This window comes from Peromyscus leucopus, chromosome 4 (assembly GCF_004664715.2).
Source record: "Peromyscus leucopus breed LL Stock chromosome 4, UCI_PerLeu_2.1, whole genome shotgun sequence".
NCBI classification, from domain to species: domain Eukaryota; kingdom Metazoa; phylum Chordata; class Mammalia; order Rodentia; family Cricetidae; genus Peromyscus; species Peromyscus leucopus.
In genome coordinates, this window is record NC_051066.1 from 89349815 (window position 1) to 89367430 (window position 17616).

Here is a 17616-nt window from a genome sequence, read left to right on the forward strand (position 1 = left end):
CAAACCATCATGCTATCTATCATGGATCATAGAAAACAATAAACATAAATTTTTGTATAGTCATAATAAGCTACAGAGACAAAAAACATGACTAGCTGACTTCTTTTAGAAGAAGTTTTCAATTTACTACATATTATCATGGACATTGTTGTAGTGCAAACTATCTGACATATCTGTATGTGTGACACAGAGAGTTAGCTTTTAGAGTAGCATGCATTATTGCAGGGTCCTTTCATATTTATTTGTGAATAGTGTATTTTTTTTTAATTTTAAGAGGGATAACTATTGGGGGAGGTGAAGGCTGACAGGTTTCAATTTTAAATTTTAGGGCAGAGGGGGTGGCATAGTTGTTAATGCACTTACCCTGTATGAATAGTACCTGCATTTGATTCCCCAAACTCACATACAAATGCTGGGCATGGTGGGATTCACATCTAATTCAGTGTTGGGAGATACAGACAGGAAGATCCACGGGGCCCCCTTGTCAGGCAGTCTTGCCTAATTGGTCATATCTAGGGCAATGAAAGGCTGCTCCTTAAAGTAGGTGAATGGCTGTTCCTGACGAGACGACACTGCAGTTCTTCTCCATCCTAAATACACATGCACATAACTGTGCACACACATCCACATACAGCTAAGTATCCACATGCACATGAACACACATATCTAATGTATGACTATTTAGTAGACATTTCTTGAAGTTTGTATATGTACAAATATCCCTATATACACATATATAAATAAGATAAATATTCCTATATATCATATATTTGAATATATATGGGCAAAGTACTTTGGTTATGGAATCTCAATTTATTTAAAAAGTTCAAGGAACATATCCATATCAGAATCAGATATTACAGGGTTAACATTTGTTAAAACAGCCTGCCTCACATGAAGGAACAATGAGCTAATATTAAAATAAACCAAATCAGCATTCCTTTTCCCTGCTGTTATAATCGGTAACTCCACTTATGAAACTAAGAAAATGATGCTTCTATTCAGAGATAGCCAGCTGTATGACTAGTTGTATTTGAATTTCAAACTGAAGATTATATCAAAATTACTTAAAAGTTGAGATATAATCCTTAATTTTGTTTCATAAGTTGAAAATTATAAATAATTTATGATACAGCTGGGTATGGTAAAACTTTGAAGCTTTAAAAAAATCTGTACTAAATTACTCTAAGTGAAGACAGAATATATTTAAATCACAATTAACTATACTTTAAATCATATTAAGTAATCTTTTTTAACAAAATAATTATTTGAACCAAGTCCAGGTATAAAATTTGCTAACTATAGAATATAAAAGAATAACATAAATTGCTTTTAACCTTTGCTGTTAAGCATTCTTTCTAGAAAGGCTATTACAATGCATGATTTTAATTATGTCCATTATTATCCAAATGAATGGCAGAAGAGTACAATGAGAGGGAGCAATAATTAACATGCCGTAGCATGGCTTATTTGGGCAGTTAGATGCAGAATCAGATTAAGGTAATGTATAGAACTACCACAAGTGAGTGTGCGTGGGAGTGGAACCTAGCAATTGGTAAGGCCACACAATTAAAGCACATGGTCTAATTAGTATGGGCATCTCTTATTGTGAACCAAAAAGGTGAGACTAAAAAGTGTACAGTAAATTTGGAAAGAAAATTCTAGTTAGCAGTCTTTTGAGAGAGAAGTAAAGAGTTTAAAAGCAATTCAAGCTACTCAAAAGAAACAGGAGCACAGTAGCTACCAGTGATTATGCATCATGACATTATCTGAAAGGTCAAAGGAGAAGGTTGTGCACAGCCAAAAGAAGAACTGGAAACAGCTCCACAGAACTGCTCCTGATTCTGTTGAAAGTGTCTATATCATCTTATAATACAGTATTTTAAAAATCAAAAACCAGAGTAGTATGGTTGGGAAATGCAGAATCTGAGATACAAAAAGGACAAAGAGTAACAGGAAGCCAAGACAGGTGCATGAGTGGAAGCGCTGGGCTGCTCAGGAAGAGGACTCAACCAGAGAGGAGGGCAGCAGGGCACTTCACTGGGTCTGTGCTGCACTGCTCGGCACAACTGTGCAGCCAGGGGGGAAAGGACTACTCCAAGGGCACTTTGAGAACTAGTGGAGCAGTAGCAAAGAGCAATATCCTAGGGGGAAAGAAGAGAGCAACTGGAGAAATTCCACAGCAATAAATCACCACAGCCAGATGGTGTTCAACTGAGAGTTTCTGAAGGAAATAAAGTGTGACATGGCTGAGCATCCGAAAACCAGCAACTGTTTCTGAACAGTGCTGTTTTGCTAATATGAAAGCTTTCTTTAGGAAAGAGCAACAATAAAATGAAGATTTATTGAGGTATAGATGAGAAGCTCTTGGGTTGATAATGGAGAAACTGATAGAGTCTAATTAAGAATAGCTTCCTTCTACATCAGGATAAGGTTAACTGGCTGAGGTCAAATCACCTACTGAGTCTATAAAGAGAACACTGTTTCTCTCCATCCTATTAAACTTATCAGGAAATGTCAATAAAATACTAGATAGAACTAAAACAGTAAATGTAATTTATTTGGGAATTACAGAAGCTTTTAACAAGGTCACATGAGACTGTTGGGGGAAATAAATAAGCACAATCTTCAGGAAGAGAGGCCACAGGAGAAACTTCAGCCATTAATTGTAAAACTTGCTAAGTAAGGAAAACAAAGTTTCAGGGACAATTTCTCTTTTGTTCCCTAGCATTGGGTCATAGGCATCTTTTAATGTTAGCCAAAAGAGTGAAAAACTTGAAGTGTATATTCAAAATCTGAGGAAAGAAAATGGATGTCACTGGTAATACAGATTTCCTTCCTACTAGGAAAAGAAGAATTTTACCAGGGCCAAGAGGCATGGTGATAGTGTGGAAGGAAGCTGAGCTCCCAAATCCAGGAAGTAAACAAAAGTCCATCAGGCAACAGGGAAAGAAGCAGATAACAATGTTTATATTGGTGAACTGGAATCTGAAAGCCCCAATTCACTCTAAGTTTCTTATCAGTATGCTGAGTATAATCAACAGATTTAAAAGGGAACTAACAAGCATTGCTGTTAGTACAGTCAGACTGATTTTACATATCAAATTAGGACTGTCTCCCTCAGTGGACTCAGTTTCCAACAGTATATTTACTGAATAATAATACATACTTATTTGCCCATGACCAGGTTATTTAAAATAATTCTTTAGAACCATCTTCATAGCCAGTATTATATTGCTTCAAAGTTAAAAAAGGGAAGCCAGTAGTATAGTACTCAAAAGTTAAAAAAGGGAAGCCAGTCTTCATCCTTCAGTTTACCAACTTCTGTTTACCATTTCTGTCTCAAGAAGGAGCACAATTATATAGGGAAAAAGCAAGGGCCAGAAGTAGAAATTTGAAATCCATTCAAAAACCTGGGACACCCTTCTGTGCCATTATGTGACTGCACCAAATGTTAGAAAGCTCCCAGAACAAACCAAGACTTCTCTCACCTGTAACTTTTTCTTGCTCTTAGCACTATCCTGCGAAGACACAAAAAGTACCAACAGCCTTTCAAATATTGTAGATTGCTATTAAAAGTTCTTATTCTCTTTGGCATAGTAAACTGCTGCCTCCATCTCAGGCTAAATACACAAATCCTTCAATAATGCTCATCTGGTACCATTGCTGTCCTTCCATTGTTCTGGAAACTCTCTGCTCACTGAGTTATAGGTGTTTCTGTGTGCCATTTTCAAAACAGTCACACTTCTTGAAGAAGCAATTTCAAATCATGGTAAGGAAATACAGAAAAAAAAACCTTAATATTTTCATGTTAATACTTTTTGGAAAGTTCTATTGCTAATGTATTTTTATCTCTGTGTTTAGGGTGGTGTTTTTAATTTAATACCTTCTGAAAAGACCCAACTGTTTATACCATCTTGCCCCTACATTACCAGACCAGTAATCTTAAAGGTAACTACTACACATAAAACACAACACTCCACATTAACTTATTAATTCCACCCTGCCAATGTGCTTAGCCTCTTTGCCACCTCAAAGAACAACTGTCACAAATTAACATAGTGCAGAAAATTGCTAAGGCTGTTTCTCAATGGCTAACAGTTAACAGTATCTATTTCATAATATATGTATGTATATACAGACACACACACACACACACACACACACACACACACACACACACCTGCTGCACTCTCTCTGGGCAGATGTGGTAGCTAGATTTATCCAATGAATATGAATCAGGACTGATTCTATTATCAAAAGTATTAGAATCTCAACAACCACTAAGCCATCAACAAGTTAAAGAGCATGAAATTCAAGCACACATTCAAATAACTGTTTGAAGAGCAAGAAGGGTTATATAAAGAAATAATGATGTTAGTATCATGGGGCCTTCCACAGTTGACACTGACTTCCTATCAAGTTCCTATTACGTTCATTTGCGTAAGTAACTGGCTCCTTTGTTTTTATATGTTTTAGGTACACAGTCTGATCTCACATAGGATAATGTCACTGAAAAGTATAAGCACATTAAATCACATTTTCAGTAGCAGTAGAATGTAATCTGAGGGCTGGCTCAGCTGTTAAAAGCTAGGTTCACAACTGAAACTATGAGAATGCAATCTGAAATATTTTCTTGTACATAAATTTAATAAGTTACAACTATAAAACCAAAATAGTCACTTTATTGGAGAAAAGAACAGGGTTAGGGATTAATATTTATTTTGGAACTGACTCTAAGAGTAAGTTAACCTTTTTAATTTGGAAATGAATTGAAAATGATCACAAATAATATTTCAAACATGTTCAAATTTTTCAAATCTCTTCAAATATGTTGCTGCTTATGTGAAACTGGAACTTTCTCAGTAAAAGAGAATTAAGGGGGAAAAAACTTAAGTAGTCTGCAGCCCTGGGATGCTGACAAATGTAGAAGAAAGACCCGAATATTACACTCTATTAGCAGGCCTCCCTTCTTCCTGTCTGCAGTCCATTGTGTGTTAAAGCAAACAGTAGTGGCAATTTACCTAAAGATAAACAGGAAACCTTTACTTTAACTTTCCTTTTTGCCACATGATATGTTAAACAACCTTTATACTTAAAAAAAAATGCAATTATGAAGCACAGCTGAATGGCCCCAGAGCACACTGGCTCCATTCAATTTGCTTGTGCCTAATTACACCTGACCAAGGCAGGTGAGAAATGCATCCTGATAAGATCTTTTTTTTTTTTTTTTTTTTTTTTAAATACTGGAGCTAAAAAAGAAATGAAATGAAATCAGTGATTTCCAATCCAATTACTATCTAAAACTATTGTTGTATTTGCTCTTTAAGACCTTTAAAAAGCTGGGCTTTGTGAAACATCATAATTAGTTTTAAAGTGTCTGATGGGAATATTTCCTTCTAAAAACCTACTGTAACCAATGTAAGCCATTACCAATGTCAATCACAAATGCATTTCTTACATCTTTCAAGTTTAACATTTTAAAGCTAGTTTAAAATGTTATGATTTAGAAATATTATTTAGAAATAGCTTGAGGTTTCCTAGAACAGAGAACTACATCTTATCAGAAATATCCTAGCAAAGCAAGTGAGACGGTGAGGCTGGCAAGTACAGAAAGCAGAGAAGGACTGAAGGACTGAAGGGCAAAGCCCCAAGGTTTAACCACCGCCCGGCGGGAATGACTTTTATAAATGTATCAAAAAGACAGCTCATCTACAATAAATTAATAAACAAAAAGGATTGAATAGAAAAAAAAAAAAAGAAGAAAAACCTTTATGTACTTCTCTTGGACAGCCTCTCTAGAGATACCAATGGGTAGGACCGAGACCACAGTCAAAATCAAAAGGAAAATCTGAGATACTACAAGGAATGATAGCCAGAACTGTAACTAAGATTTAGGAAATCTATAGATTATCTACATAAAGCAGGCAGCAATAATCAAAATAAAATCGAGCCACTAGTGACATTTAAAACAAAACAATGCGATATGTAGCTTTAATCCCAGGACCGGGGGATGACTATGAATTCAGAGACAGCCTGACCCTGTTATTAAGGCCTGGTAACAAACAAGTAAGCTATCTAGCAAGCAAACAAACATACAAGCATATGACACTCCACTCCCCCACATAAAACTGACATAAAAAGATTATTAAAACATAAACATTTCTAATATATAGCATATAAATCATGAGGCAGATGAGTCAAAAATATTTCAAGGCTTGTGCTAGGTAAAATATAGTTACAATGATGATAAATGCTGTGATCTCCATAGTACCATGAAAATAGATTTCAAATGAAAGAAAAATTAGTCATACAGAGGAAAGGCATTTCTCACCAGCAAAGCTATATTGAAGAATATTAAAGTGAGTTATTGAGGCAGTAGGAAGCTATACTAGAGTTAAACAAGTACATTAAAGGAGAATACAGTATAGTGAGAGGGAGAATACAGGTAATATACATAAATGTTACAGAAAGAAAATAATACACTGTAAAGATAGACACATGTGTAGATTAAAATGCAAGGTAACTATAACAAGTCCAGGAAAGAAGGAAAGTTAATGTATAGTAACCACTAGACAAGAATGAAAATAATATTTAATTAGTTAACTAATAAATGTAATAATGGAAACAGATTAATAAAAGTCAAGAAAAAGGAGGAAAATCATATCAAACACCTTTTATAATTCAGATAAATAGAAGTTGACTATATAAATCCACATGCAATTGAAATCAACAAACAAAAGGTCAACTACAGAATCCTTCCAAGATTAGTGTAGAGCAGAAGACAGCTGAAGATGAAGTAAGCCATGAAAACCCCAACAGAAAGCTCGTTCAGTCAGAAACAGTGTCAGAAAACTTTGAAAATGAAGAGCTATTTTATAAAACCAACAGGATTTCTACAGGGATAGTCTCCCACAACATAAAGCCATGTGCAATCAATAGGAGATTGGTCTCGGTCTTGTTTGTTCTACACAGGAGCTCACTCTATAGCTCTGGCTTGGCTGGAACTTACTTATCCCTATAATCTTCAACAGTTAGAAATTATTTTAGAAACACATTTTTTTTTTTAGAAAAATTTAGTTTAGCTAAGAGAAATAAACACTGATGAAGTTGAAGACTAAACTAACAGAGAAAAAGAATCTCTACTGAAAGTTTACCCCCAAGGAAATTTCCATGTCCAGATGTCTTAAGTAACCAACACTTTGGAACATTAAGGAAGAATTACTACTAATTTCACAGAAAATCTTTCAGGCAACAGAAAAAGAGGAAGCATTTCAAATGTTGCATTATAAAGCCATATTACCCACACCTGTCACTACTATGAAAGAAAATTCTAGATCAGTCTTCTTATAAACATGAATGGAGAAGTTCTAAATAGGGCCAAGCAAATTAATCAAGCACTATGTAGAGAAATTGACTCATTAGAGACATTATCATGGACCCCAGCAGTGTAGGCAAGGTGATCTTAACAGATTTACAAAAATAACGAGAATTATAGAATCCTTCTTTATTTCCTAACAATGCTCTCTGAGGAAAATTACCTTAGTTTTGTAGAGATGTGTAAAAAGAATGGTCACAAACTGTCCAATCAACAAAATGAGAATTTGGATTTAAGACTCCTTGAAAGCAAGTAGGTAAACGATTGCTTTAACAGTTTGACAATGTATGTCTACTTTTTTTTTTTAAAGATTAATTACTTTCTTTTTTTAAGAATTTTTTTTATTCATTTTACATACCAATCAAAGATCCCCCGCTTCCCTCCTACCACCCCTCCAGCCTCTCCTTCCCAACCTAGGCCCCATTCCCTTCTTCAAGAAGGTAAAGCCTCCTGTCGGGAGGTACATTTAGTGGAAGCAGGTCCAAGCCCTTCCTCCTGCCTCAAGGCTGTGTGAGGTCCCATCATAGGTAGTGGGCTCCAAAAAGCCTGATCATGCACCAGGATTGGATTCTGATCCTACTGCCAGGGGGCCACATGTCTTACAACAGCGATTATGTAGTTTCTTGGTGCTGTGAACTGATGTGTACCAAATACAACTCTGTTATGGACAGTTTGCTGTTATGAACTCCTGAGCACCTAGACTAGGTCCATTCAGAAAGCACAGCAAAGAAGCTTCCAGGTGACTTTATAGAGCAGACATTTACATTCCTCCCTGAACTGCTCAGTATTTCTCTTTTGGTACTCCAAGAGTTATGGAGTTGACAAAAGTTGTTTTTCTAGATTCCAGGTCCACAATGTTTGGTTCAATGCTTTTTGCTTCACAACATTATTTCACATAGTCTTTTCGTTAAAGGCAATTAAATGAAATTGAATTTATAGTACATCTTAATAGCAAAAATAACAGTAAGAATTATTAAATTTTTTCACATGCATTATGTCCATTAGGGGCTATGCCCCTGCACTGGCAAGTACCTCTGTACCAAAACAACAGATGAAAAGAAAAGTCAGATACAAGTGGGCACGGATAAAGAACATGACATCATGAAGGCTAAAGGTATGAAGCTCTTAAAGTTCAGAAAGACAGAGGCAGCGATTTCTTACACACACTATCAAAGGACGAATTTACAAAAACGAACCTCTACCAAACTGTATAAGCTTTCTGTGTTAAAGTGTACTATCGGAAAGTGAAGAAAAAACTGGGAGGATACAAACAGCACTGTTGTCATAGTGGCAAAATGGGAATGACTAGTCCAGTGTCACTACTAAGACAGTTAAATTATATTGTTATATGAAACAACATCTTGTCATGAGAATGGACAAAACACTACTGTCTCCAAAGTGTGGATGACTCATCAACCACATTTTGAACCAAAGAACTCACAAAGTTGAGAATACAGTATGCATCTGTTTATAAAACATTACAATCCACTATGAGTGTGACTCAGTTAAGGTACTAGCTTAGCATGTGGGAGACCCACCCTCCATTCCTTCCCCACAGAAGTTTTAAGATTAAAAGTAAGAAAAACTAACACAATTAGGTGTAAGGGGACTTGCTAACTTTGGAAGAGCAAGTATCGTTGAGAACAATAATAATACTTACTATTTAAATTAAGGAGTTTGGATCAGTTATGTTATATTTGATCAAAGTAATACTTAGCATTGATGTATTTTTGTATTTGTTATACTTCAGTAAAATTTCTTAAAGAATACAACATGAAGAAGAACTACATTATATACATGGAAAAAACTCTTACATAAAATGCAAAGCAAAAAGGGTATGCTACAGATCAATATGTGGAAAAGATACAATTCATATAACAACAAAAAGAGAGCACAGTATTTCTATAAATATATCAATAAAAATTCTGAGAGATGACAAATTATCAGTTACATTTGTAGCTATGGGAAAGGGGATGGTTAGCCAGGGAAATTAAAACAAAACACCTAGCCACCTTTCCTTAGAAGATGTATGATGTACTAAGAATTCACACAATTCCGCACTGCCCATCTGTTCTGCTTCCTGCCATGACCTCCAGTTCCCTGCTCCTGTTCACATGCCTGCCCTCTGCCACCATGCCGCCCCTCTATGACAGAATCTTACGGTATGTGCTGTTTCCTCCATAGCTTGTTTTCCATCATAGTGCTTTAACGCAGCAACAGAAACTTAGCAAATAGTGACTCCAAGGTTATACAGATTATTTATCGGGAATATCTTATATGTCCATGTAGAACTGAGTCTTTCTACCATGGGATCATTCTGCAGAAAATGGATTTTTTTAACAATAAAAGAGTTTTATTTATTTTTTCAGATAATTTTAATGAATAAAAGTGGATAAGAAACCTATGCTATATCATGTATATGCTTCTATGTATTCAAAAAGACTGTGAGTCCTCAGGAAAGTTTTCTTCAATAGTGTTAGAATAAACTTCACACGTGCATATCTTTAGGTAGTCAACAGAAATCACATGTTATACATGTTAAAATCAGATCTAAACTTTTGTTATGTAGACACATAGGACAAATAAATTAATTCAGTTGTATTTTTACAAAAGGTTTAAAAGCATTTACTCACCACTTGTATTCCCCCCATGAGAAGCCCAAACTTAATAAAGACACACAACACTAGTTATATATTATCATGAAGGGGGCAATGTTAAATTCTATGGCTCTGTCCTTCCAATGAGGTCCTAATACAGTGTAAGATCTGGTAATAAAAGAGACACATTATCTTCCAGCATGATATGGGGTAAGCACAGCACTGTATCATCTTAGAAAATCCAGGAGACATTAAGAATCCTGGAAAGCAACAGAGCAGTCTGCACAGTTTCACATAGAACCTCAGCAGTAAATATAGCTCCAGTGCAAACTTTAATTGAAGAGATGCCCAGTAGACATTTTACTCAGAAAAGTGAAAAATCTTGTCAATCATTCTCATTTTTGCAGCTAAAGAGAATGGCTGTCCATTCACTAACCAAGCCCTCCAAACTTTAACTTCAGCAAAAAAGCAGAGCAATGTTTATCAAGAAATGTTAAGTGCTGCACACTCTTCACCCTTTCTTAAATGCTCCATGACAATATGAATCTATTCCTGAAATCATCTCAGATACTGGTAAGGTGAGCACTCGGAAGTGTGATACACAGTTTAGGCTTTGCTACCCTGCACCTTCATTGCATTCTCTGTAATGGGTTCATGGATTAAATACACTCGTCTCAAACATGTCTCAAAAATGAAAACAAAGATATAAAATCAAAACAACAAACTCACTGTGTACATATATCAAATAAAACTCTCAGATGTGATTTTTTTATGATCCTTGACAAAAAACAATTCTCTTTTAAAAATAACACAGAGAAAAGCATTCTGTTTTAATATTATTCATAATGATAAAACACAAGGTAAATATTTGGTGCTAATTATGTATCTTAAGAGGCTTCCAAAAAGACAAACACCAAACAAACCACCTCCAACAATTCCTATATATTATGTTCTACATTAACCTTACTTCCAAATTATACAGAAATTTGGAAAATTACAACATCAGTTTTTTATCGTCAAGTATATACTTAAAATGAGATGTTCACTACTATTCTCTCTGGCAAACATGGAAAGGGTGATTTAGAAATGTTCCTCTCTCGTTCTCTCTCTCACTCTCTCTCTGACATACACATACTCTCTCTCTCACACATACATTCTTTTACACACACACACTCTGTTTCTCTGACACACACACACACACACACACACACACACACACACGCACGGTGTTTATTTCATTTGTGACTCCACATATCTGTAAGTAAATCATCAACCCTTCTTCTGTGCATATTAGTGGCCTAAGATTATCTATATGGCAGTAGACAACAGCTTGGAAAATTTGGTTACATACCCAAAGCTGCTACTTTGATGATAATGGCTTCAATGTTAGATGCTATCATCTCTCGGAGCAAGTCTTCCTGGTTTCTCTGCCAAAGGTAAGTTAAAGGCTGTAGATTAAGCCGTTTACATCTACAAAGTAAAAAGAAAAAGAACAAAAACAACAAAATAAATGATATGGTTTTGTTCTATTTTAGGGTCCCTAGCAATCTGATTTTAAACATAATGCTTCTTTCAATGATTTTAACATTTAAAATGCTCTTTCTTCTTCTCTTCCTCCTCTTATTTTTTTAAATGTCTTGTGGGGCCAGAGAGATGGCTCAGGGGATAAAGGTACTTGCTGTCCGAGTTCAATTCTGCAAATCCCATGGTGGAAGGAGAGGAAACACCTCCCACAATTTGTCCTCTGGACTCCATGTATGCACCATGGGATGTATATATCCACACATTCACAAACACAAAGGAAAAAAAATGGGAAAAAATGTAAAATTCCTTTTCACATTTAATTTTTTTTTTTTTTTTTTTTTGGTTTTTTCGAGACAGGGTTTCTCTGTGTAGCTTTGCGCCTTTCCTAGAGCTCACTTGGTAGCCCAGGCTGGCCTCGAACTCACAAAGATCCGCCTGCCTCTGCCTCCCGAGTGCTGGGATTAAAGGCGTGCGCCACCACGCCGGGCCACATTTAATTTTTTATGGACTATGTCCAAACATAAATTAATCTCCAGGAAGACTAGAAACATCAACTTTAGTAAAGCTTTAAGCTTAGAAAAAAGTGTCAAAAAGCATACCGTGACAATTAATAATTATTCTCATTTTCAGTACTCCCATAGGTTGGCAAAGAGAGAAAAGTGTGGTGATATTTTATTTGTGCTTTGATAAATAAAGCTTGCCTGGAGATCAGGGGGAAAAGACCAGCCATTTTAAGTAAACAGTCAGGCAGCACACACCCTTAATCAGATCACTTAGCAGTAAGGGTCTCTGTGTGTTTAACGCCATATTAGGGAACAGAACCAAGCTTGATGACACACACCTTTAATCTCAGTACCAACCATTGAGACCTGGAGGTCTGTACAGACAGTGACAAGGATGTGAGGTAGCTGGGCTAAGAGCCTATGAGAGGGCAGAAAAGCCAGGCATATAAAGGCATGGGAAGACAAGAAGTAGCTCCCATTTGGAAGTTGCAGAGTTTGTGAGGTAAGGTTGGCTGGTGGCTTTCCCTATTTCCCTGATCCCTAAGGCTTTCAACCCTATATTTAGCTCAGTGTTTTTTATTTATAAATAAGACCATTTAGAAATTTGTCTAAAGAAAGGTACAATTGTGTGGGCAGAGATGTGATGATCTCACATTTTACAAGTTTATCAGAATCTCCATCCACTAAAAGTCGATGCGGAAGAGGAGGTGAAACATTCCTAAGTGTTTTCAAACAGTTTGACTAGGTTTTAGATGACTGATTTGCTCATGGAGATATATTGCCTATATCTTAAGCCACCAATTAAAAGTATTATTAATTCATATTCTTAATTTATATTCTTAGTTTTCTAAGAGTGATTTGACATATCTAGGGGATATGGTCACTGGAAAGCTGCTCATGTTCAAGTGGATGAGCATGTAGCATGTGCACATAGACAGCACTATTCAGACTCAGCGTGCTACTGAAGAGAAGAGGAGGAGGAGGGGGACTTGTGGGGTTCTCAGGAGAGGAGGTAGCAGAAAATAGCGGGATTATGGTAATGTCTATTGTATACACATATAAATTTCTCAAAGACAAAAATTTAAAAAATAGTAAACAAATATGGCTTTTGTTAATTAGGTAAACATGTTTAGCTCTATAGAGCATCTATAACAGATGTGCTTATGATTTGAGTACAATTATTTATTTTTCTATTCATTAACAATGTTATTTATTTATTTATTTTCACATTATTTTTCTAAATTCATCTATTCATTTTACATCCTGGCTGCAGCCTCCCCCACCCCAGACTTCCTCTCCCAACTCCTCTTCTCCATCCACCCCTCTCCCCAGTCCTCTCCTCTTCTGTCTCCATCCAGGAAAAGACAGGTCTCCTATGAGTATTAATAAAACATGGCATATCAAGCTGCAGTAAGACTAAGCACCTTCTCATGTATTAAGGCTGGGCAAGCTGACTCAGTATGAGAAGTAGGGTCCCAAAAGCCAGTAAGAGTCAGAATACAGGCCCTGTTCCTACTGTTAGGAATACCACAAGAAGACCAAGCTACACACAACTGTAACGTGTATGTAGAGCGCCTAGATTAGTCTAATGTAGGCTCCCTGGTTGTCAGTTCAGTCTCTGTGAGCCCCTATGGCCCAGGTTAGTTGACCCTGTGAGCCTTCCCATTGTGTCCTTGACTTCTCTGGCTCCTACACTCCTTTCTCTTCCACCTCCATAAGATTCCCAAACTCCACTTAATGTGTGGCTGTGGGTCTCTGTATCTGCCTCCATCATTTGCTGGATGATGCCTCTCTGATGACAATTGGGCTAGGTACCAATCTGGTCACAAGATGCAGCCAATTCAGGCTACTTAGCCACTATTGCTAGGGGTCTAAGCTCCGGTCCTCCCCATTGGAGGAGGTTGGGATTATAATTCAGGCCTTGTATATTCTGACATTAAGCTTAGTCCTCAATCCTGATTTTTAAATTATTTATCTTTTTTAAATATTAGATTGATGTTCTCTTACACATTTTCTACTCGCACACGTTGGTAATCAGAAAGTATGGCACCTACTGATACCCCTTCTATTTCTTCTTTTTCCTAAAAATAAAAGAAAAACATATAAATTAAAAGAATAGGCATGTGGTTTGTATCATACTCTGAAAATTATACATGAACTGCATGTTATCTAAGAAGCCACCTTCAAATCAAAGTAATTTCCTAGAAATACACACTTTGGAAAATTATTTGTACATATATTGTAATCATTCTCCCAGTGGCAAGGAAAGTAATTATTCCTCTACTTAAATTTTAACTACAGACCTACACTCATGGAGAAAGAAAAAACTTGGAAGCAGTTCCAAGGTGTTTTCACATTTATATACTTAATGATACTGAAATTCTACCAAAGATAATATTTTCCTAGATTGATTAATTTCTAAAATTTGCACAGTAGTATCAACAGATATGCTACACAATGGTTTTTAATCCATATCCTAGAAAAAGAGGAGCAGTACAGAGGCATCTAGAATGCAGAAAACTTTGAGGTACTGCCCAGTAAAACACAGTACATAAAGACTCCTAACACACATAGAAGGAATGGATTCTCATCAATACAGTCACAAGTGAGAGCACCAGTATGGTCCAATGGGCTACGGACTTTGTCTAGCATACTCATGAATGAACTGAAGGAGAATGTACAGTCACATATAATCATGTTTGCAGATGGCCCAAGGCTAGGGTGGATCAAAAGGTAAAGATCAATCAAGTACAAAGACTCATATAGACAACTGAGGAATTTAAAAGAACTGATCTAAAATGAGACTTAATATAAAGAAGTATAATATACTTAACCAAGAGAGAAAAATATACACCATAGATATGAATCAGGGAAATGTCATTTATGATATAGATATGAAGGGAGTGAATATGAGAAATTACTAATATGTCCTGAGTAGAAATTCTCTGAATACTTGCATCTTAGCATAAAGGCTGATAGAAGAAATCACTTCAGAGCGATGTCTTTTTGGTAATACACTGGTTTACCAACCATGGTAACTTGACAATAGAAGTAATAGTGTTTCAAAGAAAACAAATCATGCTTCCAGGAACAATGAAATAATCCTGACATGCTGATATAACAGTGTACCCTAAAAGTATACCATAGTAAATAAACAAAGAATTATGCAACAGGGACTTTTCCTGCCTTTGGAGAATTTAAAATATAACCACTAAAATTATAGAAAAATATCTTCCCCAACTGCCCCAAAATAAAATGATTATTCCTGATGGATAACATTTCAGGAAAAGAGGTATTTCCTTTATTTCCCCATCAGCAACTCTGTGAGGCTTTTAACCTTTTTTTAACCTTCCTAAAATTTTTCTTTTCATAAAGTCAGTGTATTCTTCAGAAAAAGTCAAGGCACTATGTTTCTCATTAATAGATAATATAGTAGTAAAGGAATCAAAAGATCAACATTTTATTCTCTTCCTGTAACTTATCTCTGAAGTTCTAACTTATCTCTGAAGTTCTAACCTAATAAATTTTGTAGCACTGGAATACATATATATATATATATATATATACACCTTACATTATTTTTGCATATTTGTATACATGTGATAACACTCTGTTAATTATGGAAACAAAGATAGGCATAGGCAAAAGCTTTCTGTAAACAACTTCAATAGCAGAAGAAAAACCCCAAGAACTGGTAATAAGAGTGCATGGAATTGAAAGGCTCTGTACAGAAATGGACACTACCAACCATGAAGAGGCAGCATACAGAATGGGAGGCAAACTTTGCCAGCTATTTTCAGACAAGGAACTAATATCTAGGATATATTAAGAACTGCAAAAATGAAGTTCAGTTTATGGCCATATTTGGAAGCCAACTGAGAGCCAATCTCTGGAGGGTTTCTTTTATCAAGTCATAAAATACGGGACAAAGTGTGCATATATTTAAAACGCACATTCAGAGGGCTGGGGAGATGGCTCACCAGTTTAGAGTTAGAACTTCAACATGGAAATTTTGTGGTTACAGGATAAAGTCTGAAATACTATCTAAAGAAGATGAGACTATAATTGCACACAGAATGCAAGTTTAGTGCTTAAGGGGATGTAGAGAACTGTGTGTGAGTAGTTATCAAATGCTAGAAATAACAGCTTTCAGAAACCAGGGAGAATGTCACCAGTATACAGGAAGGCCACTGATTTTTGTATGTTCATTTGTGTCCTGTCACTTTGCTGAAAGTGATTATCAATCTAAGACATTTTGGTGGAGTCTTTAGGGTCTCGTGTATAGGATCATGCCATCTTCAAATAGGGATATTTTAATTTCTTCCTTTCTTCCTTTCATTTCCTTCTCTTGTCCTATTGCTCTGGATAGGACTTCAAGTACTATATTGAACACGAATAAGCAGGATGGACAGTCTTGTTCCTGATTTTAGTGAGAATGCTTTGAGTTTTTCTCCATTTAGGATATTGGTTATATGTTTGTCATATAAGCATTTTTGACTCAAAATTCCAGTGCCAGGTATGAGATACCCCTTGGTGAGCTGTTAGTCAAGTAAGTCCAAGGGGCTCCCAAAATTATATGGGTTCTTGTCATTCCTCTTGGCTGTCCACCTGAACAAGTTGATCAGACCGCATTGCTAAAGATACTACACACCTTGGATGAAAGATACAGAACACTAAAACTGAACTAGAGGCTTCCTCCCTGGTGGTCAGGTTACATAGTACTGTAAGACACAATGCAAACTGCTGGGGAAGACCTAATAACAAATCAGAAAGCATTAGAGGGGATAGTATGAATGTCTTTTTTCTGGCTGAGCAGCCATTCATCTCTGGATCTGTTGCCTTTCATTGCTAACAGAAGTTATGCCAATTAAGACTGAGAGTTGCAATTGTCTATGAATACAAAGTTAAGTATTTAGAAGCAGCTTGTCAATAATAATAACTAAGTACCTTCCTACCCACCCCACACATCTATGATCTCATCAGCTACAGGTTTTTAACCAGGTTTATAGTATCAGGCATTAATAGTCTTACCAAGATGAAAACCTATGAACTACAATATTAACCCACTAGGTAAGATTTGCTCATTAATACAACAATGGAATGCATGCTACAAGAGCAATCAAGTGCTCCTTGATTGGTTTTGAGGTCTGCTCCATAAGAAGAAATCCATTCCTGGTCCTATAAACGCAGCTAACAATTCACAGAAGAAGAGGTTATAGATGTGTAATGCTCAAGGAGCAACATGGAAAAGGGGAGCAGGAAAAACATAAGAGTTAGAAGACAATTTGTTTTTTAAAATATAATCAACATCCAAAGCCAAAGAGGGTATGAGAAATGCATTAGCATCATTAAACAACAGTGTTGAGTTAGTTACTAACACATGACTTTCTGAAGGATAATTTCACAATGTGTATCATCCTGGTCTTGCAAACCTTACAATTCTAAGTTTATATCAAGAAATATAGCAAGTGGAAGTAACTATAAACAAGTTATTGTGAGGATATCCATCAAATTTATAATGTACATATAATTTAAACAAAAATTGGAAAATCCTAGTCCCAAATAAAAATATTTGAATGAATCATGATATATTATGAAGAAAAATCAAAGCAGT

The 17616-nt window shown here is 36.0% G+C and overlaps 1 protein-coding gene across 2 annotated transcripts in view; it reads right to left on the reverse strand.

Moving 5' to 3' along the window:
• The window catches only part of Dph6 (diphthamine biosynthesis 6), a 123669-nt gene that overhangs the window by 25462 nt on the left and 80591 nt on the right, over positions 1 to 17616 (reverse strand). For both annotated transcript variants that reach the window (XM_028875769.2, XM_028875770.2), the window contains 2 exons: positions 14010 to 14083; positions 11327 to 11445 (listed from right to left, as the gene is read on the reverse strand). In XM_028875769.2, coding sequence (XP_028731602.1) covers positions 11327 to 11445; positions 14010 to 14083 — 193 coding nt within the window. The remainder of the gene's footprint in view (positions 1 to 11326; positions 11446 to 14009; positions 14084 to 17616) is intronic.